The 27,656-nt window shown below is 37.0% G+C and overlaps 1 protein-coding gene across 6 annotated transcripts in view; it reads right to left on the bottom strand.

Moving 5' to 3' along the window:
- The window catches only part of TLK1 (tousled like kinase 1), a 72,811-nt gene that overhangs the window by 6,052 nt on the left and 39,103 nt on the right, over nt 1–27,656 (bottom strand). For all 6 annotated transcript variants that reach the window (XM_074595426.1, XM_074595424.1, XM_074595425.1 and 3 more), the window contains exons 5-18: nt 25,128–25,174; nt 24,672–24,758; nt 23,462–23,551; nt 22,531–22,623; nt 21,521–21,631; nt 19,661–19,797; nt 18,281–18,469; nt 11,176–11,242; nt 7,808–7,905; nt 4,416–4,497; nt 4,037–4,128; nt 3,861–3,950; nt 2,949–3,118; nt 1,720–1,855 (exon numbers count right to left, since the gene is read on the bottom strand). In XM_074595426.1, coding sequence (XP_074451527.1) covers nt 1,720–1,855; nt 2,949–3,118; nt 3,861–3,950; nt 4,037–4,128; nt 4,416–4,497; nt 7,808–7,905; nt 11,176–11,242; nt 18,281–18,469; nt 19,661–19,797; nt 21,521–21,631; nt 22,531–22,623; nt 23,462–23,551; nt 24,672–24,758; nt 25,128–25,174 — 1,489 coding nt within the window. The remainder of the gene's footprint in view (nt 1–1,719; nt 1,856–2,948; nt 3,119–3,860; nt 3,951–4,036; nt 4,129–4,415; nt 4,498–7,807; nt 7,906–11,175; nt 11,243–18,280; nt 18,470–19,660; nt 19,798–21,520; nt 21,632–22,530; nt 22,624–23,461; nt 23,552–24,671; nt 24,759–25,127; nt 25,175–27,656) is intronic.

Here is a 27,656-nt window from a genome sequence, read left to right as displayed (position 1 = left end):
ATATGAATGTCACACTGTATCATAAAATCTCTTACGGAATACACGTGTACTGTGCTGATTACAAAAATCAAGAAAAAAAGAGCTTAAAGTGATGCACGTGAAAAGAAAACTACTAGAATGATCTGAAGAACGGAGAGCATAAAATTCAGGGGGAAAAAACTGAAGGCTATAGCACACCACGGAGCAAGTACTAGGAAGGGTAAGAATCTACTTCAGGGAGGACAGTGTTGGCACAGGAACAAACAAGTATAAACTGGCCACAAATAAACACAGTCTGTAAATTAGAAGATTAGGTTTCTAATGATCAGAGAACTGAGGTTATGGAACACACTTCAAATCAGATTACTGGGGACAAAACACTAAATTTAATACAAACGTCTGTAAGTTTACAAAAGAGATCATGCGACCTAACTGGCTGGAAAGGCAGGTAACTGGACCCAGTGACTGAGGAAATCCCTTCCAGGACTATGCTGCCAGCAGTTTGCGCGATCTGCTCTGAACAGACTCATCCTTCACCTCAAAGTCACTCAAAGTATTTCGCTCCTTAAGGAAGATTTTCGGGTCAGAGAAAGTGTGAATTAGAAACGCAGAGATTCATCATGAACCTGTAATGGTCGTGGACCTTTTCTGATCTCTTAGTCCACACCACCACTAGTGCCCATGGCATTTTAGGTGAAATCCAAAGGCCAAAATTTTTTTACATATATTCTTACAATAAAATCTTTAAATTGGTGTTTAAATAGGTAAAGCATTAAAAAGGGTAGCAAAAGCCTAACACTTCTAAAATGCTTCAACTTGATAATTGTCTTTTCACAGCATGTGTGCACTGGCATTTGCTCAAGAGTATGTGTGTCTTCTTTTCTAAAAAAACTGAAGGAAAAGGCAAAAACTTTATTACACACTACTTCCAAACACGGGAAAAGCTGCAGAGCAAGCGGAAATGACACTGGCTTCTCTGTTTACAATTAGGTTTCAGCTCCTGACTCTGATCTTGCTACAGGCAGAATGAGGAGAGAAAGAGCAAATGAATTCACAAGTAGTAACCTGGCCCATTTAGGCTTTCCATTCCACCCACCCTGACACAGCTACCACGCACCCAGGCTGAAAGCGCTACTGTGCCATGAAGAGGCTGCATTTTTAGAGAGCAAATTCTAGAAACCGCTTTTCTGTAAGCAATGAAATGCTTATTGTCATTCCTGTTCGGTAGCTCTAAAACTTCAGGTTTTTGAACAAGCGTGCAAGTGCACACAGAAAACAAATCACAGCTGCTGAGCTGTCATTAACCTTTAGGATGGAAGAGTAAATACTCTTTTGTCCTAAGGACATTACCTGCTGGTAATCCCTGCTCTAAGATTTCCAAGGACTAAGCACCCACGCTTAATCATCATAGCTCTGTCAAATGTCTTCAACCACCTGCAGCCAAAGATTAAACACCTGCTTCTTCAGGCAAACCATGTTTCTAAATCATAGTGGATCATCTCCACATTTTATATATATAAAGATAAACAACACACACTCACACTCTTTCATCTTACCGGTTATGTTACCATTCTAACATTTGGGAATATCAACATTCACAGTACCGCACAAAAATCTTTCTTTGTCAGCAATGTTAATATTTTTAATCCTAGCTCTCTCCAAATTTGCTTTATAAGAGAGCACTTCTGATACCTGAACAATAACCCAGAGTCTAAAGCACAAAATCAAACCAGTCATTACCAGTAAGTTCCTGCTCCCTGTGAAGTTAAATCCATTCCATCCACACCGTAGCTATCATCATCCATTATTTTGGACAGGCCAAAATCAGTAATCTTTATTTCTCCACATGCTGTTCCATCTACAAGAAGGATATTACCTATCCAGGGGAAAAAAAAAAAAATTACCTCAAAAAAGCTAACAGAATGCTTTAGTTTCAAAACCAGGTTCAATTTCCAGGAGCATCTAACTTCATGAGGGCGAAGCGACAACTCTACATCATCTTTATATCCTCAAGTCTAGATTGCCCAGGACACATTCCTGTGCAGTCTCAGGAACTCTCTAGGTTATCATCATCATCGTCACCTGAAATGGCTCCCTTAGCTGGGAGCTCGCTGCAGACACCAAAACTTAGCACTAGTACAGAGTTCAGGGCTTGCATATGCCACAAAATTGTGCCAAGAATTTGCTGCACTACTATGAGTCTTACTCCTTGTGTTAAACTTGCGTAATAATTTCTTGATATAAAAGTTATTTGATTAAGTTCCTCTGAGAACAAAAACTAATGAGACTAAGAATACATTCTGTACAATTCCGTAATATGAGAGAAATCTATACGAACAATTTGTTACACAGCAGCAAGCAAACAGGCTGGCACTGAGTTACAAACCCCCCCCCCGGCTTGGAAGCACAGCAGATAAAGTACATGGAGAACACAAGCATCACTCATATAAGGTGGTAAAACAAAGGTCATGGAACCAAGACAGAACACATCGTTTATGACAATGCTTATTAGTCACTGTAAAGAAAACTTCAGTAAAGTCCTGTTTTGAAGGGCTTATGCTGGGATGCTGGAAGTGATTGATTATCTATTTCAACCCTTTACAGGATAAGAAATACATAAGGGAAAAATTATTTACACATCAGCATTCCACAAAGATCAGACACGACTGAGCCAACTAATGATCTTATCTGTTCATATTGCTAATTACCCATGTATGTATCCTATCTGCTATACGATTTTTTTCCTACAAATTCAAATAAAAATAATACAAAGTAGAAAAGTTACGATAGACATTTTTCCAAAGACAAGACAGATGATTTTGGTAATAAAACTGGAAAGAAAAATACACACCTTTTTCAGTTGTTTATAATAAGACTGACATACAGAGATAATTCTGGTTATTTTCAGGCATGAAGTACAAACAAAAAAAAAAAAGATTACTTTTTCAATCGTAACATCCCTCATTTACCTGGCTTAAGATCATAGTGTATAATAGGGGGCTTGATCTCATTGAGATACCGTAGTGCATTTACTATTTGCATTACAATGGACCTAGCTTCCTTCTCTGACATCAATTTATGTTGCTTGAGATAGAAATCCAAGTCATTGCCTTCACAGTATTCTAACACCGTGCAAAACCTAAGGCGGAATTTAGAGAGACAAAATTAAATAATGTATCAAACTGCACAATCAGAGACATGACAACCTAGTTTGAGAATGGCAAGTTTAAGAACAGCTGCCTGAATATTAAACTATATGAATGGAATTGTTAATAGAACGCATGGCATAACTATTAGCTTACGAAAACTGGCACCCATCAGAACATTCATACTCACTGAAAGAGAAAATGCATCCATATTGATGAGAGGTTAAGTTAAAAAAAACCCTTATTTATGTAGGCACGTTTCTCAATAGAAAAATATATTCCCTATCCCTTAAGATGTGACAATCTCATGCAAAGAGGTGCAGCCCAGTGGCCATGGGTTACACTTAGGCTAATAATGCTCCTGATGTCACTTAGTCTTGGAAACCTGTCTAAGCTACAGCAGCCTTTTGGAGGTGCCCTCCAGCAGCTGTTGGTCTGCCCAAAACCATTACAGCACTGCATGTCCCTTTCACCCTCAGGACATCCTGTGGGGTTTGCGAGTCAGGTCTTGCAAAACACTGTTTTCATCATTTTATAGAAGGTAATACTTAGCCGAGACAAAATTCTGCAACTAGCGTGCTTTGGTTTTTCCTAAAGTTTAAGGAAACCCTAAACGCTTTGGCTGAAAGCAGGAACATATTATTTTTGTTCAAATACTCTTAATTTCTGTTTATCTAATATACAGCACTAAAATCCTTGCCAAGTTCTAGAAAATGTATCATTTTATGTACTTACGTATCTGTATCCAGGGAAAAGTAGTCATATAGTTTAACTATCCGGGGGTGATCCAGTTCTTTGTGTATTCTATACTCTCTGCAGGCATGTCTAAAAGAAGATGGATACATTAACCTTCTACGATCAATAAAATGCTATTCAATTTAACATACGAAGCATAAGTCATTAATATTTACTTGTGGTAGTTTTCTTTCTTTTCATCCCTCCAGCTTTTGTTAAGCTGGTGAATCTTCACAGCAGCATATCTTTGTTCATAAAGATCAAAAGCCTAAAAAAAGGAACCCACAAATATGGGAAAATTATAATCAAAGATGATAAAAATAACACCCAATAAAGAGAGGAAAAAAAACTGGCAAGCAATTCACAAGTCTATTGACAAGTCTATTGTAACGCTACCTCCCTCCACAGGTTAATCGAAGTTTGCTCAACCACTGTTTAAAGATTATACCACATTACAATCCTTCAACTTATTTAGATCCTTTCCCTCCCCTGAAAATTAAACGTACAAATGTACACGGATCAAACATTAGATTTAGCGGACCCAGCACACTCTACCTTGTATACTTCACTGAAGCCACCTCGGCCAAGTAAATGGAGTAACAAATACCGTTCATTCAACGTGGGGTGATCTTTAAATCTCGAAAGAAAAAAATAAAATCATGTAATTCTATTAAAGCTATACAAATAGAGTCTAAAATATAAACCTCTCAGTATTACTTCTCAAATGGAGCTTTCTTTTTACTAGTAATATGTAATATGCTGAACAATATTACACCCCGTGTAACCTTATGGCACGACCATACGCCATGGTCAACTTCAGTCCCTTCTGGCTATTTAGTGTACAAATGCTATGACCACACCATCATCAAACCAGTCAGTTCCGGCAAACTTTCTGTTATTTTTCTCTGTTTTTGTGAGGATAAGACAAGCACCCTTAAATTTAAACATGCGATACAAGGGCTCTCTCTTTGCTGTGCCAAATTTTAAAGAAGTCTCAAACTGCAGCTTTCTAGAACAGATGAGGAAGATATCCTTCCAATTTCCCATGAAACGTGACCAGACTTGTACATACCTGCCTTTTTTTAACAAAATGGATTTTACATAACACTAAGAAGTTAACAAATAACAAACAGCAATATGGAGAAAACACACCAAAGGACTAAATATCTGCTCATACTCTAATCAATAGCAAGAAGAAAACACGCCTTCCAAACACAAAATAATGCTGCAGGACAGAGAAAAGGACCGTACTCTCTCCTGAAACGCGCAGCAGACAAAATACATCCTTCCATCCAACCAGGGGAAGGGAGGTGAATACTCATCACGTTTCTAGTGCAGTGATGAGACAAAATATCCTCATGAATCTAGGGCCAGCTGGCAATTTTACTCCATAGAAACTCTGAGGAAGAATTTAGAGCTAATCTGCCAATAGGTCATCCCATCCTTCCATGTTCTCTACAGTTTTGGAGGTATGGTGGTAGACAGTCAAGTATTTGAGGGAAGATGCATATTCTTGCTTACCGTGCCCCTTTTAAATATAAAACTTTCCTCTTCCTCATTATGAAAATACGTATTTCAATGCTAAAGATGTTTTAAAAAAATATAATAAAAAGTAATGAACTCAGTATAGAAGAAACAACAAATTTAGAGGTAGCATCATTAGGCGATTGATGTCATGTGACCAGCAGCCCAATTCTTTAAAATCACACTCAACAAATTCAGATCCATATTTTCTTAGTCCTTCTGTTACTTGTATGTCTCCAGTAGGGTCAGTCTTGTGAGCATTACCACCCTTGCTCTCTACCGCTGCTTTTGCTGCTGTGTGAGGCTCTCTGTGGCTCAGAATCTGCCCCTTGCAGGTAGCCCCAGCACCACGTGGGCTCTAAACCCAGACGGGGATGCCCTAACCTGCACTCTCAACTTGTCCTGTTATCCCAGTGCAGTCGTAAGGAACACATGCAGACATACAAGTCTCTAAACTGGGCAATATTTACTACTCTATTGTCAAGGCTGGAACCCCAAACAGGTGAGTTTGTTGCCTACTTTCTATTTGGGACCCTTGGGGAGGGCAGACCCGGGTAGAGGGAAACATGGCTAGAACAAAAAAAGGGGCTCAACTTTACACCACAGCTGGATGCTGAAAATCCAACAGGATTTGAGTCAGGACCCAACAGCTATTTCGCTTCAGAACCCTCTCCCTTATCAAATGGCCAAGTTGCCAAGGCACATTAAGAAAGACAGCAGCTGATACAGATCTAAATTACTTCTCCATTGCTTCTGTCTTCTACGTTATGAGTGTAAGCTGCAGCTTGGCCCCTTGGTAAATACTCAAGTCTAAACTCCCACAAAAACATGAACACACAAGTTTAAAGCTTTTCGTTCTGCACCATAAAATGTGTCAACATTGACTGCAGAAAATGAGCAGTGAAGCTGCAGTATTCTGCTCGTCCACGTTTTGTAACTCTGGTTTCAACTGGGCCTGTGATTTGGACATTCTTTGCCCCACATACACAATATTTACACAGTCAAAGCCTGTCACTTTTCTGTGGCATTTACCCCTTTTTGTTGAAGGATCCTTTTGAAAAAAAACACAACCAAAACACCCCCCTTTTTCTAATGCAAACACTGAAGATTGAAAAAGTTTATCATTTAACTTTGCCAAGAACTGCCTGTTTTAGGACACTTACTTTTAAAAAAAAAATATTCTGACATCAAATTGTAAGCATCAACACCCACTATTTTTCATACCCAAAACAGAACACCAATTTAGGTATCAATTAGCCCTATAGCCACACATTAACAAAAATTTTCTGTATTCATGCAGGGTAGGTATGGGGACCATTAAAACAGTTAAGCACAATTTCACACTTTCTTGCTTTAATGTTTAAAAGTCTATATAATTCTATTATGTCTAAAAAGTAAAAAATAAAATAAAATCCTGGATTCTTAAGGCTACTATTTCATAAACATTTTACTAGTGCAGAAAAGAAAGAAGCCCAGTCCCATCATCTCCTTCCCCCGGCTGCTCATTCCACCCTTGCGCTGCTCTCTTTCCTCATGGCAGCATAAGCATTTTTGAAATTGGGGCAAAGAACTAGATCAGGAAATTGATACGGGGCTAAAATTAATCCAGAAAAAGAAACCACAGGAGCTGGTTTCAACTTGGACCAATTTCCAACAACTGTTGGGTAAAGACATGCCATTGCAAGCACGTGAAAGGAAAGAGGGCAAGGGCATAATGAAGCAGTCGGGGATAGGCAGAACCGGTTCCTTTGAAGCAACAGTGCCAGCTTCAAGTGCTGGCAAAGCTGTAGTGTTAGTGTTTGTATTTGCCATCGTGGAAAATGGACTAATTTTTTTAGTTATGTAATCATTACTTTCAAATCTACATAGTAATAGCTAGTATTAAATAACAATTTAACATTATGATATACTGCCATGCAAGCTGAAGTACAGAGTAACGTTTCACATAATACAAAAGACTTTGCATTTGTCTTTTTCCTACTAGGTATCTGTACCTACTAGGAATGGAATTACAGTGCAATAAAACCAAAATTAATTTTAACTGCATCACAAAATTGCTGCTGTTGCATCAAACCTTCTCTCCATTTTCTTGCACTATTGCCAGCTAAGTGAATTGCATTAGGTTCCCTTACAAGTATTTTTTCTAGCCTAGTAATATGGTCTAGCAATTTTTCGCTCTCCTGCACTATAAGCTGCGTATATATGTTATTTCTTGCATATTCAATAAAACCATTCGTAAGTTTACCAAATTATAACTAATTCTATTTTTTTTAAGTTTAAATAAGTTGGTGTTTAAAATGTACACAAAAACAAAGAGAACCAAAGAAAAATTTATGAATAAGCCTCTCTTCTGTAGGAAAAATGTGATTTTAGAGCATTACTTTAAAAACAGACACACAAAATTAAGACAGTAAGTCTCTTACTGTGAATTATCTTCATTATTTATTCTTTTCAGCTCTCTTATGTGAAGATTCCTAACTCTTTCCAAACGTTCAAGTTCTGCTTGTATTTCAGCTTCCTCCTGCAAATGAAAAGAATGAAATATAAAAGCTCATTTACTCCCCGTTTGAAAAGGATATTTTTACCCCTGCATCAATACTAGTGGTGATGGAGGAACATTACATTACAAAACCCTGCTGAACTAGAAGAAAGCTGTGCTTTTCTCTTAAAGCCAGAAAAATTCAGAAAGATAAGGCAAAAGCCTGTTTCAAGGAACCTTTCTGTCCATGAACCCACAGGTAATGGGATGTTCACAGTTTTGTTCTGCACTGTAGGGATGCCATTTGAAATGAGAGGCAGCTGGGTTTTGTACCTCAGCCAAGGAGAGAAATTATCTGGGAAGCGGTCTGAAATTGATGTACAAAGAAGAAAAAACTGAGATACGTGCAGTTACAGATTTTGTAGAAACCGACAAATGAAGAAAAAGATGTTTAAAATATTTTGAGGCTGAAGTGCAAATCAAAAAAAGAATAAAAGAATAAGTCATTACAGCAGAAACGTTCTTAAGGTGTTGATACAAGACACCAAAACCAAGCTAATTTAAAATTATTTTTCCATTTGTATCTTATTAAAATTACAAATGCAGAATGTTTATTGCCTCAGATTTTGAGTGCGATTTCAAAAGTGGTATGTCAGGTATGAGCACATTCCCTAACTCATTTCAGCACTTAAAATTATTTCATCTTCATGTTGTGTATTAGAGAACACTGAAATAGTAGTTTATTCAGATTCTCTAGAAAAAGTAAAGAATTCATGATGACTAACTATGTATCTATACTCAAAGTGAAAAACATACTCTCATTGAAAGATGCTGTACAAAGGGTTAGATCCGACTTCAGAGTTAGTACCTCTAGAACTTGGAAGTTTGAATAAAGGGGAGACAAAATTAGTCCATATCAGAAATTTCATAATTACGGAATTATTCTAGCTGAAAAGGAAAAAGCAGGCCTCGCATCTGACATGTATTTTCTTAGCAGCAGTCCCAGTGGAAGCAGTGCCCCACATCATCTCTTGTTATTTTGGCACGGCCTCTTGTACAGCCACATGGTGAACCAAACTGGAAAAATAACCAGTCTTTTCTTTTTTAAAAAGCAAAGCAAAACAAAACAAAAAAAACCCCCAAGCCTCACAAAAAGCTACGTGTTTGGTTTTTGAAAGAAGCTAGATCAGTTCTCCAATCCAATTTATACTGTGCCTGCACAACCTGGCGGTGCTGTTAAAAGCAAGAGGGCAACAAATCATGGCACAAGGGGATGGAGTCAGAAGACAGCAGAAGGGAGAGAAAATGCTGTAAAGCTGGTATTTCCAAACACTGTATATCATAAAACCACATCCTGAAACAACTGTGTTTATATAATCTAAAACACACATTAAATGACCACATTTCCAACGAGCTGAGGAGTCCAGACCAGATGATTTCAGTGGATACCCTGAATCCCCCCCTATAAACTAAGGAAAAACACTCTCATCCCAAAATAAAAAGCTAGATGAACCTCCATCCAGAAAACAAAAATCAAATTCCTAATAATTTAAAAGCTGGACTAAGTAACACTAATCTGCTAGCAGATCTGGGTGGACCATTTGTTTTCCCTAACATAAAATGTCAGGATTTAGGTTTGGTTTTTTTTCCCCTGTTTATACGATGTTAAACTCTTTTTTTTTTTTATATATATATATTTAGATTCATCCTTGCAGTTCTGTGTTATATACCTCAAAATGATATGCAGTTTCTTATAACCAAGTAGTCCTTTATAGAGAATTCTAGCCCTTTCCCCCCCAACAAAAGGCCACACACTTACACACACACAATTGTCTATGTTCTTCCCAAAGGCTGACAAAAAAAAAAAATCCATCAGTTATGCCTCTTTTGGGCTTTTTTGTTCATATATTATGCAATTCAGTGGTTCTCAAAATGTGGTTCATAGGCCAATGTTAGTCCAAAGAGAACTGGCTGGTTGCATTGTTTCCAGCTGTTATTTAGGACACTCAGGCTGTGAATACCTTTAAGCAAGAATGAACCAGCTTAGCTGCCTCAGGTCACTGCTATATAAAAGGAAGTGAGAAAACAAGAGCCTCTCTCCAGGACCAAAGCTGCTAGCTGGAAAAGAATTTCCTGGGAAGCAGGAGAAAAAGAAAACCGGTGGTGGCAGCATGTACAGGGCACCAAAAATAAAGAGTACCAGGAAAGCATCTGGAGAGTGAAAAGGAAGAGGAGCAGACAGCAAAACAGCAGATGCAGAAGGAAACAGGAAAAAAACGTAACCAGCAAAGAAACACTAAAGAAGAAATATAGCCACATAAAAAGAAGATAACAAAACTGGTTTTCTTAGTTAACAACAAAGTATTGCACGTAAGAATTCAAATGCAAGTATGTATTTTTATTATTATTTTCAGATACATTCAAACATGATTTGCTAAGAAATAACATTTGTTTCCCCACTGGCATTTAGTCGAGGAAGTTCCTTCTTACACAGGGTACCCCAGCATTGATGCTCAAGGTGAAAACAAAATTCAGGTATTAAACAACTTTGTAACAGCTTCCTTCATATGTCACTTGAAATTTCCATTAGACTTCAAAAAAGTTAAAGCATGGGAAAAAAAATCTAGAGAATTTCATATGAAGCTGGTGCTATTCCTAACTGTCATTCCTTTTCACAAGTTATTTCTCTAAAGCTTTGCTTCAATGCGTCATAGTTTGTTAATATCATAATTATTACATGGATGTATTAGAATGATGGGATTCAAAAAAAAAGTCAAAAACTGGAGTAAAATATCTGACTGCAAAAATAATTTAAGATGCAGAGAAAAGATTTTCCACGAAAGTAGGAACATTATATTCTCTCTTGCAGTAGGTAGTATGCTAACAGATAACAACTGAAGTGGATACCATAGATGATCAAAACATGATATTCATTCAGAAATGCAATGCTTTGTAAATTGGACCTTTTTAAAGGTCAAAAACTAATGTAAAAAGCCCATTTATCAAACTTGGCTGACTCCACTTCCTCAGCTCTGAAACAAGAGCAGTATTGGTGGCATCATCACTGTTACATGCATTCAGGGAATCAGTACACTGTTACACTGGATGGACTTGCTGTACTTCATGTTTATGCTAAGTTGTATGAAAAAAATAAAGGAAAGCCACTATTAGGCATAAAATTGTACAGCACTTTTAGTATTGTTTTCTAATCAGATAGTGCTCAACAAGCCCTCTCCTTATTTTGATAGTACTAGTTTTTATGATTTTGGGCATGGTAAAAGAAAATCGTAGAATAAGAAACCACATACATACCTTTTTGAGATGTCCTAATCGAAGTTTGAAAATTTCTTCCTGTTCGTGATACTCTGCTAGAGTCAAACTGAAAAAAAAACCACAAAAGAAACATGTAATTATAGCTTTTTATATGATGGTAAACAAAACAATAGCATTCTTACTTAAATACTATAGTAAATACAGTGTCTTGTGTTAATTATTTACTACCACAAAACTAGGACTACATTTTTGAGCCATCTGAGTATCTTGGTTTGTAATTTCAGGATCGAAACATACTTACAGAATATGCCTCTGTGTCTGGTATTCTGGAATATTAACTGCCTCTCTGGAATATTAACTGCCTCTCCCACTGGACCATTTCTGTTCTCTCAGATAGCCTGTTAGATGACCCAACTGCATCCTGAATCACATCACCATCCCAGCATTTTAGCTTATGCTACTCCACTTATGCTTGGTTCTCAACTCTACCACTTAATGAACCAACGGATGGATATCCAGAAACCAACTAAGCAAGACTGATAACACCGGATTTTTGAGCTGTGATTTACAGAACGTAGTGCAAAACCATATATTCCAAGTTCTTTAACACTACATTTTGTGTGAGACCATAAATTCAGTTTTGAATGGGCACGTGACTCTTCTGCTTGTTCTCTTTTCATCTTCCTTTGAGAAATGATTCCTGGCTACAATTAATTCAGCGGTCCCTCACTGCCTGTAGATTTGCTAGGACACAGTTACGATCCAGACGATCTAGACTGCTCACTCTAGACTGTTCACGCAGATTAGTAACTAAGAAACCCACAAACTGACTGCACGCAGTATCCACCTGACAAATGAACACAAAAGACACAGAAGACAAACCACAAAAGAAAACAAACCAAAGAGATTTCAAGTTCCAAAGAAGGAACCATTGGTGTATGATGAAGGGGAACAGGGCATGGGGAAGGAGAACAAGGTATGGCCTCCTTGAAAGGATTCACACAAATCCCTATGAACAAATTAAAATTAATCATCTTATTGTTTTGCCTAGATCTACTATTTCTTGCATGATGCAAAGCTAAAACCAATAGCATAATACATTTTCACGAAGTCCATATTTTAGCAGATTCAACTATCAACTGTCCTAGAAAGATAAGTTACACAGTGTTTAGAAGGCTACACATGCAGTCCGTATTGCAAGTCTAAGGAAGTAGTGTCTTGAGAATCACCAGGAGTTTCCCCAGAGGTGAGGGACACCAATACAGATTTCTCTTACAGCAAACGCCAACTTTGGTAAAATTTGCAGAAATCTTACAAAGACTTTGGCTCCCTTTTTAATTTGGATGAAGTTTGCCATAGTTTTCAGAATTCTATGCCCTATACTTATTGGGTCTCAAAAGTTGTTAATAAAAGAATGCATCTTTTCAGGATAAAGTTTCCAAGAACCTGTAAAGAGATTCACAAGACTGTAGTTATGTCATCATTCTTCTGGTCTACAGAAAACACTCAGATCAGGTGACAAAAGCACCCACGATCACATCCTGCCAGAATTTGAGAAGGAAGAGATCCTTTCTTTCAAGAAGCATCATGCAAAGTTACCCTGCATCTTTTTTTCCTATTGGAATGAAAAGCAGCCTTGTTTTCCAGTCAACAGACATCCCCAAACACTCTGAAGGCAACTGAGTGGGGAAATTTGCCTCTCCAAGAAAGGCAAAAGGTCCCTTAAAGTACCAAATTTTGGGACTGAACATTTATATTATTTTCCTGGCAGGATCTCCTCTGGGTTTAGACAACTTAAGCTACATCTTAAAAGGAGAGACATTAAAGCAAACATGAAATGGGGTGTCTCAATAGCTAGGAAAGCTGGCAGTGCATTCTCTGTACAGTTCAAACAGCAAGAAACCTAAGAAAACAATGCTCTAATGCATCTGCTACACCTATTAAAGAGAGCATCAAGGCCACGCTAGAAAACTCACAGCAGCATCCCTGACATATTTTCAATATTTCTACTCAAACAACAAACTACTCTAAAACAGATTAAGTTCTCAATTAAAAAAAGGCAAAGGATCAATGCCAACGTGTACGAGGTTGAATATTATTCTTTCCAGAATAAAGTACACATTTGTGCATTTACAGAAATGCAGACAGTAAAGTTTGTCTTTCTCGGAAAGCAGAGTATTTAGGTGGCTTAGCAAAGCTGAACCACAAGTAAAACACACTTGAAAATACAAAGCTTACGACATGAACTTCCACAATTTTCACTGAACACTGAAAGCCCTAAAACCATAGATCCACTGAAAAACTAACATAATATAGGAAATCTGGTCCTTTTTATAAAACCTCAGCTATCTACACAGAGTTATGACAAAGTGCCTAGACAGCTCTAGCAAGTATTGCCTTCCAAAAAGTTCTTAAATAGCCCTCTCGAGCACAGAGCACAAGTTAGAGGTCATATTGAAAACATTAAAGATTCGAAGTCACTCCTTCCATATTTCTATGCTATATCCCAATAAATTGCTGTTTTCCATTTTTCTATTTCCTTACAAATCTAACTCTATTAGAGGCACAGCATGATTCACAGCAATTTGAAACTGTCGTGACCGACCACCACATTTTGGAGGAAGGCATACAAAACGTTGAACTGTACACAGACATAGTCACTTTGGATTTTGTTCATTTACTCATGAAAAACAAAACTTTACTCCCTCATATTCAGAAATATTTACATTTTTTTTTTTTTAGAAGTAGGACTTTATTACTTTTTATCTATAAATAAGCTGTACTTTATGTTCATATTAAAATAGCATACAACAAATAGCAGTAAAACAATAACAGTGTGTGCACGCTGCCTGTTTTTCTGGCTGTCGGCCACCACCCCGCCGCACAGGCTGAACACATCCAGCCTAGAGACTGCTTCCCACCAGCCCATCGCTTCCCACCTGCATCCACCCGCCCGCTACTTTTTACAAGGCAGCAACACGCTGGAGGAACCTTCTGAAAAACAGAAGTCACCTACGAGACACCATCATTTCCTGCAGAAGGGGCTGCTGCTCCATCACCTGGAACACACGAGTCTCATAAGATGCAGAGGGAGAAAGGTTGAGGAGCACAAGGGAGGGACATCGACCAGAAACAGGCTGCTGCCATCCACTAAATTAACTTAAGTTGGGTAGTCAGGCTTGAGGCTCATACGAGGAGTGTTGGGGAAGAAGGGTTGCTGGGAGTAGGCTGCATGAATTAATTTGGTAACAGTCTGTGATCTTTTTTGCTCAAACTTACTCTGCAATAAATGCTGTATTTTAACTGTCTACAGCCAAATGAACTATCGTACCCATGCAATGAACTCCTGAAATTCAAAAAAAAGCACCGGACATATTGTGCGCATGTAGCATAATTCCCCTGTGACATGTAGGGCCATGGTGTGCCACCTTTACTTGTCACTGGAAGAAAGTGAACAGCTTACCTGGCCTGAGAGGCTTGATTTTCTCAATTTGAACATTTTTCTTAATTAGAAAAAAATTGGTCTTCCAGTCGTTTTACAATGTTTCCATAGCCAAATTTCAAAGGCTTTGACACAGTATGCATGGGTAGACATGACTAATCTTTTCTGCACTTCCTTACAAGTTCAGACAAAACCTTCTTCTATGATCAAAACACTCTTACTAGTGGGTACAGACAAGACAAAAAACCAAAATTGTCATGTGCTCCTTGGTTGTCATGACAATCAAGCCTGGCACATTTACAAGCATCTCTCCCCACTCCTTTTCCCAGTTGAAAAAATCATCCTTAATACATAGGCACAGCAGAACGCGGCCATGCCCCCAAACAGTCATACACACATTCAATGCAAGTTTTTAGCTACAAATTCCGAAGTGCTCCTTTTTTGGTCCAGCCTTATTCTCACTCTAGTTCCTCGAATTTCTACAAGGAGAAGCAGACGCTGACCAAGTCAAAGCCTTCCATGAGGTCTTTCTGCCCATTGTTTCCATGTTTGCCTTAGAAAGGGATTGCCTCAGGAAAGGATCTGTCTTTGCTTGTCCTGTAAAGCCCAAACACATTGTTGGCACTTCAGCCTGAAAGTTTCTGAAAATATTTTTATTTGTTCCATACAGAACAGAATGCTCCCTCTAAATGATGCATTTGTTCAGCTACAGTAACAAACTCCGCCAGGTCCCTCCGCTCTCCTATTTCCGATCGCATGCAGGGACAAGGATGCATGCAGGCTCCCATGGAGGAACTAGGAAGCAGAGGAAGAGGTGACTGGGAAGTGAATACAACTGACCAGGCTGAAGCTGCACAGGAAGGATGACACCACCTAAACTAAACAAAACATTGCTCCTAGAGATAATTGTCTAGAAGTGGGGACTAGCATTACAATCGCTCATGTCTCCAAAGAATTTGGAATAGAGTTTTCAAACAGATTTCTCCAGGTCTAAGAAGGCAACCTCTCCTTCAAATACATGTTTTTTTCTTTAAATAAGTTTCAATTTATTCCTTTCATGTAAGACTCATAAAATTACTTTGTTCAGTAGAAAAGAGATCTCTCAAAATTGAAGCTATTTTTTCGTTTTTGTTTGGGCCACAAAAAGGGGAAGAATGATGGAAAACCAGGACAGCGTTTAGACTCATCTGTTGCATGTTATTTAAACACCAAACCCACCATTCACTCACAGGACCCTGGCAGATGGCCACTTTTATACTAATAAGTTCAGTGCAAAAATTTTCCTTTTAAATTCGTATGAGAGACCATAATATATTCAGCTAAACTAAAACAATGCCTCAGGCAACACCTTCGATCCATTTCAAAACAGTCAGCACATGTTTTGAGAAAGGGCTTCAATAATACTGCTTCTTACAAAACTCTAGATCATTTTGTCTTGTCAATACCTGCAGCTGGAGACGTTTTCTAAAGCAAACACCAAAGTGGCAGAGACACTTGTTGCTAACAACTGCTAGTAAGTTGTTTGTTTGTTTAAAAAAGATCTGCCTAATCACTTGCAAATATGTTGTACTGATTTACTACTGGTTTAGTTCATTAATCTCAAGCAGCTCTTTCCCATGCCTCATATAAACACAACATCTTCCATTTGGCTATACTAATTAAGATCATTACTTTCAAAGTAACTCAGGAACAGTGATAAGCGCAATGTAATAGAAGGAAATCACAGACAGCAGATGACACATTTACTCTAAAATGTAAGTGCACAATTAATAATTGTTTTACCAAGATACATAAAACATATTTAATTCTCTACTGAGCAGTAGAGAGGAGTCAACACATAATGCTGTCATATAAAATTGTAATGAATCCTAAATACAAACATTTAAAAAAAACCTTTTAAGTAAAGGCCTAAGAGCATGATGCGGCCTAATGATTCTGTGATCTCAGGACACATTACAGACCTTCTCAAAGTTCTGAAACAAAATTTATCGTATAGGCAAGCAATCTCGTATCTAGCTGATAAAATGATCAAATTAGGGTACTTAAAGGCAAAGCAGTTGATATTCGGTTAACAGCTTACATTTATGGTAGCGTTAGATACAACAGGGCAATTCTGATTGTTCTCTCGGCAATTCTACAACCAGCAAGCATTTTCATGTGCCATTTAACATGTAACTGGTTAAGCCAAATGACATGAAAATTTGAAAAGTTTGTATTCATTTGGAAATTATTTAAAACTGCATTACACCAGAAAACATTCAGAAATCTATTATCAGAAATTCATATTGTCCTACTTAATAATTAGAACTTATCTTCCATATTTTTATTTTATCACCTCCTAAAGCAGCAATAAGATTATGGAAATTTATCATGAATGAAGACATTGCCAAAAGCTGGCAAATTAAAAATTATGTAATTTTTCAGGTCTTTTCCATTACTTAAATGTTACTTAATAACAAGAGGTATTACATTAAAACAAAAAGGTATTTTTATCATGACGGCAATCTTCACTGTACTATTCAAAAGTATTAATTATGTTCTAAGAAGAGAAAAGTTGGCACTAAGTATTACTAAAGAATCAATTTGAGCGATGACTCCTCAGCTCTCTACCAAAATACACAAGTAACACTAATCAAGACTTGCTTACATTGCCAGCCTTACTACTATATTTTCATGATATTTTTGTCACAGCCAAACAATTTCACAATGTGAACTTTAAGAATGATGCATTATGCAAAACATATGCAGCTGTCTTCAAAGTGATGGTCCAAACATACGTATTTTGCAGATCTAACCAAAGTAATTTATTTAACCCCCACCCCCAGAGGTATAAATTACTACCATCACAACAGAGAGGTGACAGGTGACCATGCTGAACACATGTAGCCTGCTTTTGCAAAGTAACACAGATTAATTTGTTAGTCTTTTTAACCCTAGTTATTTACTTTCTATTTAAGCTGACTAGGAACAGATACACTATCAGCTGCTGCCTCTTAGCATCGAGAGCAGTAACTAGTATCTCCAAGCAGCAACTTCTTAAAATACTCAAATTAAATGTCAAGAACACATCTGTCTGTGCCTTGAATTATACCATTTCTGTCTGCAGGAAAAAAAAAAAAAGTCACTTGGAAAATGGAGAAGTCTTTGATAGCTCTCAATTTTTATGTTTAAATGACAAAAAATTTCGACATTGTCAATATGTGAAACAGGATCAGTAACTTCTGACATTCAGAAGGGGAAAAAAGAGATTTTTTTCCATTTGTTTTTAAGAAATGTCTTCAAATACTAAAGGCTGAAGAAAATCTTTTCTCGTCAGCTACAGACTGTTATATGAAAAATTAAATGATCTCTGACTAAAGAAGAGGCTCCCAAACCAACGCAAATCAAGAAAAGTTCAATAGGTATCAGTGACATTACAAGAGCAGGAAACCAGAATAAGGACTCCTCTGGATGAGGAAAACAGAAGGAACATTGAATAAACACAGAATGGGCCTTTCTCTGGTGACTTTACCAAAAATAAATTGGGCAACTGTACCACATCTTCATAGGCAGTGGTGCAAATTTCCCTAACATCAGCAAGTCCTCAGTGAGAATATAGCTGCTGAATATACTGAGTGTCTTTTTAAGCTGTTATTTGAAAAGAACTCACACAGACAATATCTGAGAATTTATGTAAAAGACTGATTGAAATGTTAAACTTACAGCTGTGGTAAATTGGGTCTAACAAAGGGATCGTTTTCTGCCCCATTCACAGCTTTATTTTTCCTCTGCTTGGGTTCAGAATTGGCAGATGGTGCCTGAGAATTATTTGTAGTTGGAGGCTTTCGCTTGGCCAGGAGCTTTCTTTGCCTTTCAATGTCTTCCCTTTGTTGATTCACCCATTCTTGCTGCCTGTAAACCCCAAAAAAAGCTTTATTAAAGTTTCATCATTTTGCATTTTTTAAAGAACTATCTTTTTAACTGGTAAAGCGTTGCGAAATTTAAAAAAAAAAAAACAAAAAAAAAACCTTACTGTACATGTGAAAACGTTTCCTAGGAAAAAGAACACCAATGTTCTCCATGAGGTGGAAAAATTTTGCTAAAGTTTTGGCACAATTTATTTTTGAGATATGCGTTTTTGCTTGGATTTTTTTGGGGTGTGTGTGGTTTTTTTGTTTTTGAAAGTGTTACACATGGTTTCTGCACAAGAAAAAAAAAAATCTGAGCTGGTGGATACCTTCTTCTATACCATCAAAAGAAATGTAACAGGGTCAATAGAGACTACTTCGATTTTATAGGCAAATACTGAATTTGATCTGACCGTTCCCAAATAAATCATTAGTTTGGTTGTATGACAAACAATTACAATTTTTATGCAAAACACACCTACAGATTGTTTTTAAGATCGTGTTAAAAAAACAGTGCCCTAGGCAATCACATAATGCTAAGACTACATATTGCCCCTCAAAAACTAAAGTCTTCGTGAATTACTTTTTTTAAGGCATTGCATAATTACTTTACCATCTCTGATGGTCTCCCAAAGACCTTTTCCTTGGCCCCATCTCTGCTGAAGTACCTGTTGCAGCAGCTCTTTTCCAGGTGGCTGCTCTCCCCCACCCACTTGCACTGGGCCCTATCTGAGGCTGACAGGTTGTCACTCCTCCTTTGTGACACTGAGGAGCTGGATGCCTGAAAAAGCCACTACAGTGACGATGTGCAGGCAGCACCTATGTGACCAATGAGACCTTCACAGACCTCATCTGCCCCAGTGATGTCCAGTGATATGTGGTTAGCTGCGTGAAAAATCACTGATTCAGTTTTATAGCTCTTTCTACCGGCTGAGCTGAATAATTACGTGCTGTTCATTTAGTACATTCATGCTTTTCTAAGGATAGTTAAAACCAAGTGAAACCAAACTGTCTTTCAAAGACACCCAGCCTTGGTACTCTTTCAGTTGATTAAGGGAGTTTTGTACTGTACTCTCAGTCTTCGAAAGGCAAAGCAAAATATAACGTTCTCCAATCCTAGAACCTTAGTAATAAAAAAATCCACTAGAGGGAACTAACAATTAGTGAGAATTTTAAGAACATAGCGTTTACTAACTTCACAAGATTTTGAAATGCAAAGCCATCTGTCCACTGTTCAGTAAATGAAGCACCGTGACGAACTGTTGTAAAATGCCCCAGGCGTAATCTGTCTTGCATGCTCTTCTCTCTGCTTGCCAGCTTTTCCTGTGTGCTCTAAGAAAACAAAAAAAAAAAATGAAATTCATATTCAGTAATACTATAGCGTTCAAAAAGTCAGTAAAAGTTTTTCTTCCTCCATCAACTTTGTAAGGGAGGGATAAAAGGAGAGCAGATGAAAGCATCTTTTATTACTTTACTCCATTTATTCTAATTTTTGCAGAACTCAAACATCTGCAGTTTTCAGAATTGGTATGCCAAAAAAAATATTTCAGTTTGACTCAGTTTTCCTATAAAGTTCACTGTTCTTCATAATTAACAGAACATTTTATTTGTAAATACAGAAAACTGGTAAGAGGATTAGCATCATACAGGCATATAATTAAGATTATGTTTGTACATGTCTATTACACTAAAGGAGCCTGATTAGATATCGGAAAGAGTGCCTGGAAACTCCCTGGACAGAGCATCTGTGTTACTACACGTACCAAACTGACTGAGCTCAGGAACCTCTACGTGGGAACGCGCTGCAGGTAGACTTAACTGCAGTCAGATATCCACTCGCAGTAACAGAAGCAGATGCCCTTCTCAGAACCAGTCACTACTACCACAAGCATCCCTGGGATGTGATAAATGATTGAGTCTGCCTAGTCTGCTTCAGCACAAGCAGAGAGAGCACCGTGAATGCTGCTGATGGACAGTGACTTCTTTAATTGTTAAAAAGGCTTGCTTCTTAAGAAAAGCCTATGGCCCAAAATCACACACACATGCACCCCAAATGTGAGACGCTGACAGAATTAAGGATCTTCGTGCAAACAGATTTCTGGACTGAAGAGGAGGCCCGCATGGCCTTTCACAAAAATTGGCCTCTGTGATATTCTCAGTCTGAAGGTGCACACGTAGCATCACACCAAACAGAGCTGATGCATCTTTTCTCTGCATTCCCCTCATGCTGGAACTTAAAAAGGACTGCAATAATTTATTTATGGGATACTAGAGAGGAAACTCCCTAATCCTCTAATGGATCAGTTTGTACCCTTGTGTCTGACAGCAGCATCTAGCGGCTAATATTAGGCAAAAGATTGGCTGTTTACCTTAAACTTTTTTGTATCCCAATTTCTAATAAGCTGATTTACTAGTCACAATTTTTAGCTGCTGGGCTTGGGGTTTTTTTCCAATAAGGCTATTTTAAAGAAGAGGGAGAGAAACAATGTGTCCTTGCCTTTTAAGAAATTGCTGCTAGTTTAAATAAAATTGGCATTAAATCTGAAATAAATATTTCTTTCATAGCAGTATGAAGGTGAATGGTCACCTTCATTACCTTGTTTCTATTAATTCTGAGCTAACGTAGCATTTTAACATTTTACATCAAAAATTATCTCGGCTGCTTAAGTGTCTCATGAAGAGATTTTATCTGTCTCCTCTCCACAAAAGATTACATTCAGAAATTTTTTTAATCCACTGTAATCTCATTCCTAATGTTTGTCCAGAAAATTAGCCACATCCTAAATTCTTATCTTTTATGCTTTGCCATATCTTCGTGATAGGAAAACATCCATTAAATTGAAAGGTACATTTTCCACAATCAGAAGAAGGCTCAACATTTTATTTTGCTTCTTCAGGCTTATAAAAACACTTAAGGCCAGATAGAGACCATGCTTACGAATTTTCAGTCTCAGACTAATGTGAAAAAGTTGAAGTGAAAATGAAGGAATCATAATGGAGTTCTACAGCACCATCAAAGTTTTTATCACAAACATTTTAAAAGCAGTCAGCTTACCTTTTCAATTAGAAGCTTCTTGCTCATTGAAATACATTTGTTTAATCTTTCTTTATATTTTTCAAGTAGCTTTTGTTGTTCATCTATTTGTCTTCTAAGATCACAGTTAGCCTAACAAATTTATACAAAATATGATTAGCTATATCAAAACACTATTTTTATAATCAGCTGTCAAGAAAATACAGGTATCTACCTTCATGTGACTAAAGTAAGGAACATGCATAAACATATATATATAGGCAAAAATCACATTTCACAGATCTGTCTCTATGGGATGTCTTGCTTCCTTTTTTATTTCCTTTACACCGAGCTGCATTCTGTATTACAGAGCATTCAGCATATAAATAATATATAAAAGCATTGTACCGATCGCTTTTCCAGTCCTCCAGTGTTAAACTGAAAGTTTAATTTTAGCTCCGGATCCTTTATATTTGATTGCTGAAGTCATGTGACATCCTAACGTTTTAATTTAAAAGGAAACAAAAAATTCACAATCACAGAAATTTCAATTATCTGAATAGAAAGTTTAGCAATTTCCCTACATTACAATTATATATAACTCATTACTTTTAAAAAAATAGCAATATTCTTATCAAAAGTATTTATTTGCTGCTCGTAATTTCTGTCACAATCATCTCCATTCTTAAACTGACAACAGTTGTCCCACCGATAAATGCTATTCACAATTATATTATGAATTTAAGGAATTTATCAACTGCCTACAAAACACCATCAGCTTGCTTTCTACCTTCAGAAAGTCTATAAACATATTTAATCATTAACAAGTTGTAGCACAGAAGCAGAAAAAAAAACTCTTATGCATTTCATTTTATGGACTTCTTGCATTTTCAGAAAAAAAAATTCACAAAAATTAAAAACTTGTTTCACCTTTTAATTTAGGTAACTCTAGGGTAATTTTCAAAAACAAGAATTCTTCAAACATGTAAAATATTGGCCTCAGATTCACTGCCTGTTGTTCTGAATATCTTTACCCCATGTCTAACACTTACCCTGAGTAAGTCATCTATACGACCTTCTTTCTTTTCCAAGTCTTGATTTTTATTACTTTCTAGTGCAGCTAATTTCAGCATTGTGAGATCAGTCTAAAAAGAACGTTTTGAAATATTTATAATTTCCTTTAACAATTACAGCATTATTTTTCTCATGTTACATAGAGAAATAAACTACTTTATATCATTCAACAAGACCAGCACATCTTATTTTCCTGACATGGCAGGTTCTTCTTCAAAACTGCTTTCCCCCTTCATGAGGATGACCATGAACAGTTGGGGCCAGCCACTAACAGTGTTAAAAGATTTAATCACTAATTGAAAAGTCATCGTTCACAAAAAAAAGCACAGAAAGCAGGGCAAGAATGTAAATGTCAGATAATTACTTTAAATTCTCTGTATTTGGTCAACAGGTGAAGTAACTTTGTTCTAACTTGTGAAACACAGAACAGATCATGTCAGAAACAGGAGACAGGATAAAACAGTTGCTTTCAGCTTTTAAAAGTCATGACAGAACTTTATCTTGATCATTTTGATTACCATCTCATTTTTCTTCTTCAATGTCAGATTTTAAATGCGATATGACAACAGCAGCTGTCACTTCAAATACTGCCTGAAAGAGCAGCCTCTACTCCTAAGATCACACAACAGCTAAAATCTTGAGCAAAAGCCTACCAACCACGTGGTCACCTAACTACTCACGAAGTGCCATGATGGAAGCAGAGCAAGTGCAGAGTACAAAACTAATCAGAGAGATTTAAATTATGAGCTGCTGAACTTAAACGAAAAACGTTTTGGCGGATTGCAAAAAGCAAAGCTTTGGAAGCCTTTAAGAGTTTAAAAGAAATTGAAAGACAAAGCAATAAACATATCTATCAGTTTTTCCTACAGACTGAAATGATACAGGATAGCTCTACTCAAAAAGAGTTACCTGAGTAATTTTAAAAGATAACTGCTTTGGTTGCGTAATAGGGTGGTCCCCGAAAGCTAATGAAGTAGGAGAAGGACTATTCTGTCGAACCTGGAACGCATGAAAACAAAGGACTTTAGACACTGTAATATTCAGTTATGAACATAGCCTTGTTTACAACTCTTGGCAGGAAAATCATATAGAATAGAGAAATAAGGTATCTTTATTGCATAAGCTACTACTTGGAGCACTGCATTGACAGCTATCACTATGCTGTTACATATCACTTGCAGTTTAGAAAGGATGCAATATATTCTCTGAGAAAACCAAGATTGTCATTTTAGAGAAACAGACTGAAAGACTTAAGACAATACGAGACTGACATAAGGTGACAGTAGTCTCACACAGACGTATTTTTCTGATTCTAAGCTTTCACAACTCAAAAATAAAGTAACGTGAGTTATTTTTGAAGTGGTTATTTTCCATGGGAGGATGAGAAAGGGAAAGCTAATGCAGATCAGACCCCAAATTCCGTTGCTGAAACTTCTCAAAAACCCTCTCTTTGGTGTGAATGAGACCATTTTCAAGCCAAATTCCACAATCTGCATTACACTCCATACTGTTAGCAAGAATAAGAGCATGCCTGAAGCTGAAAGTACATGGAATAAAAGCTGAGGTCTAACAGCAGAGAAAAATCCTTTCTTTAATTGTCAGAATCTGTTTGGCCATTTAGAGTCGCACGTGGGTATGCCTAACACTGAAATTTTGCACGAGGAGGGAAAAAAATAATTAGCATGACCAGTAAAGAGAATTTTAAAAAGATACAGGCACATTAGGTGTCAGTTATTTTAAAACTTCTGATTTATCAAAACCTGAGCTTTTGAAGTCCCAAGTTAGGGGTTCAGTTGTCTCATAAATAACAAAAATCCTCCCCTTTTTTGTGTGAGGCTTGTGAACAGATGTCTTTAGAACATTTTAGCACTTATTCAGTATTTTATGTAATTAGTTTTTATTTAAAAATTGTTTTAGGAAAAAAGTCCCAGTGTTAACAGAAAATTTTAGTTTTAATATTTAAATTGATCTTTTTTTTTATTTTGCTGTTGAAAGAATGAATTCCTTCCCAGGATTCCCTCCTTTGAAAACTCTTCCCTGATAACGTGTTTTCTCTTCAATTATTCTCCTTTTAAGACTACGGAAGCATCTCCAGCAGTTATGAAGTTCACAAACTTACAGAAGAAGGAGCGGAATGTGAGTTCTGAGGAGATCGGATTGCAGGAGGTACACCTCGCACTGGACTAGAGCCGTTTCCACCTTGGTACTGTAGAGAAGATATAGCCCCTCCAATTAGTCAATCTTCTTATCAAAATACAGTATACATCTACTGAATGATACAGCTCGTCTGTACACAGAATTTCTAAATTAGACTGTATTACTCGCATTAGTGTAGCCTTTGGCCATTTAAAGAAAGGCGTGAAAGAAAACGTTTTTTATATTTTAGCTGAGGCTGCACCAAGAGACCACCGCATCTCTACTTCAAGGTTTAATACTCATAAACTTACATAAAGAAAAAAAAAAGTATTCTCTGAAGAGGCCTGTCCGTTGCAAACAAAAACTGTGTAATATCCAAAAAAAGCTGAAATAATATTTTAAAGCTGACGTAAATTTTACAAACACACAAAAACCTTACCTCAAAATAGTCACTAATCTTGTGACCGCGTCCCCCAATATTCTTTCCTGAAACAAATACATTAATACATTAGAACTGATTAAATAACTTGCCTTATGTGTCTTACATTTTTACCTATACAGTACTTATAGCAAAGTCTTACCACTTGTTTTTCTTTGATGTGCTAGTATGTGATCTTCCTATGTAGATAATTAAGGGACTGGCCACAACAGCGACCTGCATATTCCATTCACTGAGAAATCAGAAATTAAGCCATGCTTCAATTCCTAAACCAGATTAGTGTAGATCTAGCAGCAAGCCTAGACCTTTTCCAGCTAACATCTAGGAAACACATCTCTCACCCTACAGATCAAACCTTTACCACTATGTCCCTCCCCTTTTCAAGCACTATCTCAAAGTTCACCCACTTCCAAAGTATCAAAATTAACGAAGTCTATTAACATTCTATGCTCCAGGTGAGTTACTGTGCCCAAATATTCAGCCCAAGGATTTCCTTAAGTGGCAATAACAGCATGGGCATGGAGGACGACAAGCATTTCCACTCCTACAAACCTGATGACGAAGCGGCTAACTCACTGGCTTAACTAGGGAGATAAATAGAGCAGAATGAGAGAGTAGAATTTCTTTTATCTTAATCAGTATTGAAGCTTCAGGAGCACCAATGTGAATTAATCTTTCTTCAACATGAGGACCTGAGCCATATGTGCCATTCTAGAGATTGCATCAATGCCTTACCCAGCGGTATAAATGCCTTCTTCTATTCGGCCCTAAGATGACTGATAAATCTTAAGACTGTATTTGTCTCCTGTACAAGTCTGACTACCTGTTGGTAGACACCTTGAAAAGGAACCATTGTTCAACAAACCTTTTTTCTTTATAGAAAGAAATTTTTGCAATAAATTAGGAGACCATTACCCATAGGTCCAAAAATGTAATTTTAGACTTTTTAGCAAAGATTTTCAAGCTTTTCTATTCTTCAGCCCTGAAGAATTCTTTCTAGTCAGTGTGCCTCTACACTGGCACTGCTGCATAACTTTGTGTCACTAAGAAATACCATGAATGAACAGAAACATCTGGCAGCCCTTTTTGTGTCAAGACTTTAACAGAAATACATAGATAAAATAATTCAAAGACCTAGAACAGCACACAGCTAACTCCTCCAGTAGTTACCCAGTTAGCGTATATATCACTGCTACTGCCCTCTAGCCAGTTGTTTACCTACCCTATAATTTCTAGTGATTTCTGTCTTCATGCTTAATTCTCATATATCATTTTATCAAATTAAAATTTGCTTTCATCCAGATAAATGAGACAGACTGCATTCCTTTTCAGTATAGAAAAATCTATGTTGCATTACAGAACTCTGCACTGAAGAAATACATCAGATTATTTTGGCACAGTCAATTAAGAATAGATTTACACTGATTTCATCCCACTTTTCAATTTCCTCCACATTCTAAAACTATACTTTTCTTCTACGTTTATGGATTATTTTGCATATTACACAGTCAAAATCCTAGGTACACAATATACAAGAGACAGATCTCTTGTTCCTTTTTTCAATACAATAGCAGTATTTGCTGTACTTCAACTGTACTGCACCAACTCCAATATACTGCAGTTCCCTAGGCCAGTTCCTTGAGAATATTGCAGTGCAGACTATTCAGTTTCATTGCTGCTGACAGTAAAATAGTAATTATAAGACATTATAATCATGTTGTCTACGCCAAAAAGTTCCTAAAATTTGTATCGTCTCTAATTTCAACTCTCACTGGTAGCAGGAAGGATAGGCTAGTAGAACAATGGAAATAGGAAATTTCATTCAAGTTCTTTGAACAAAGCAAGTCCCTATGAAGCAACACTTATAAAGAAATTAATTTTAGTCAAACTACGCAATTCCTCCACTAATAGCATGTTGCATCACGAAGACTTCCAGATATGGAGCCCATTGATGTGTATCTGAAGTGACATTTCCTAGCTCAGTCAGAAACCAAAAAAAGCTAATACAGATGCTATCAAAACTACTTCCTCTCCCCTTTTGATAAATTTTTGTCTGGCGGTTAAATTTCTACCATTCCTCCCCCAAAAGTCACATTAAAGAGAAGAATGACAAAACCTACGCTTTGTAAATATTAAATTGGAAATCAGTCTCATCCCAACTTCCCCATCCCTCTAGACAATTACACACTGTAAGATAAGCCATAGAAAAGGAAGAATAAAATTTAATTTTTAAATATACCCAAAAAACAAGCCTTCAGGTATTATAAACTGTAATCCCTTTTCCCCCTTACCTACTGAAAAGAAATACAAACCACAAAGGTATTTTGGATGAGAAGAGCTGCTACAATTCTTAAAAAACATAGAAAGTTGTATCATAGATGCAAGTTACACAAGCACATGATTCTTATGGGCAATTACCAGCCCGGTTCAGGTTTTACTTGCCCATCCCTTTCAGTAATATAAAACCCAACACCCGTCCTACGCAAGCAAAAAATTCAGAATTTTTAAGGCTAAAAGTAAAAACTTTGT

The sequence above is a fragment of the Larus michahellis genome, chromosome 7 (assembly GCF_964199755.1).
Source record: "Larus michahellis chromosome 7, bLarMic1.1, whole genome shotgun sequence".
In the NCBI taxonomy this organism is placed as follows: Eukaryota; Metazoa; Chordata; class Aves; order Charadriiformes; family Laridae; genus Larus; species Larus michahellis.
The sequence above is the reverse complement of the archived record's forward strand: the minus strand, read 5'-3'. Positions and strand labels throughout refer to the sequence as shown.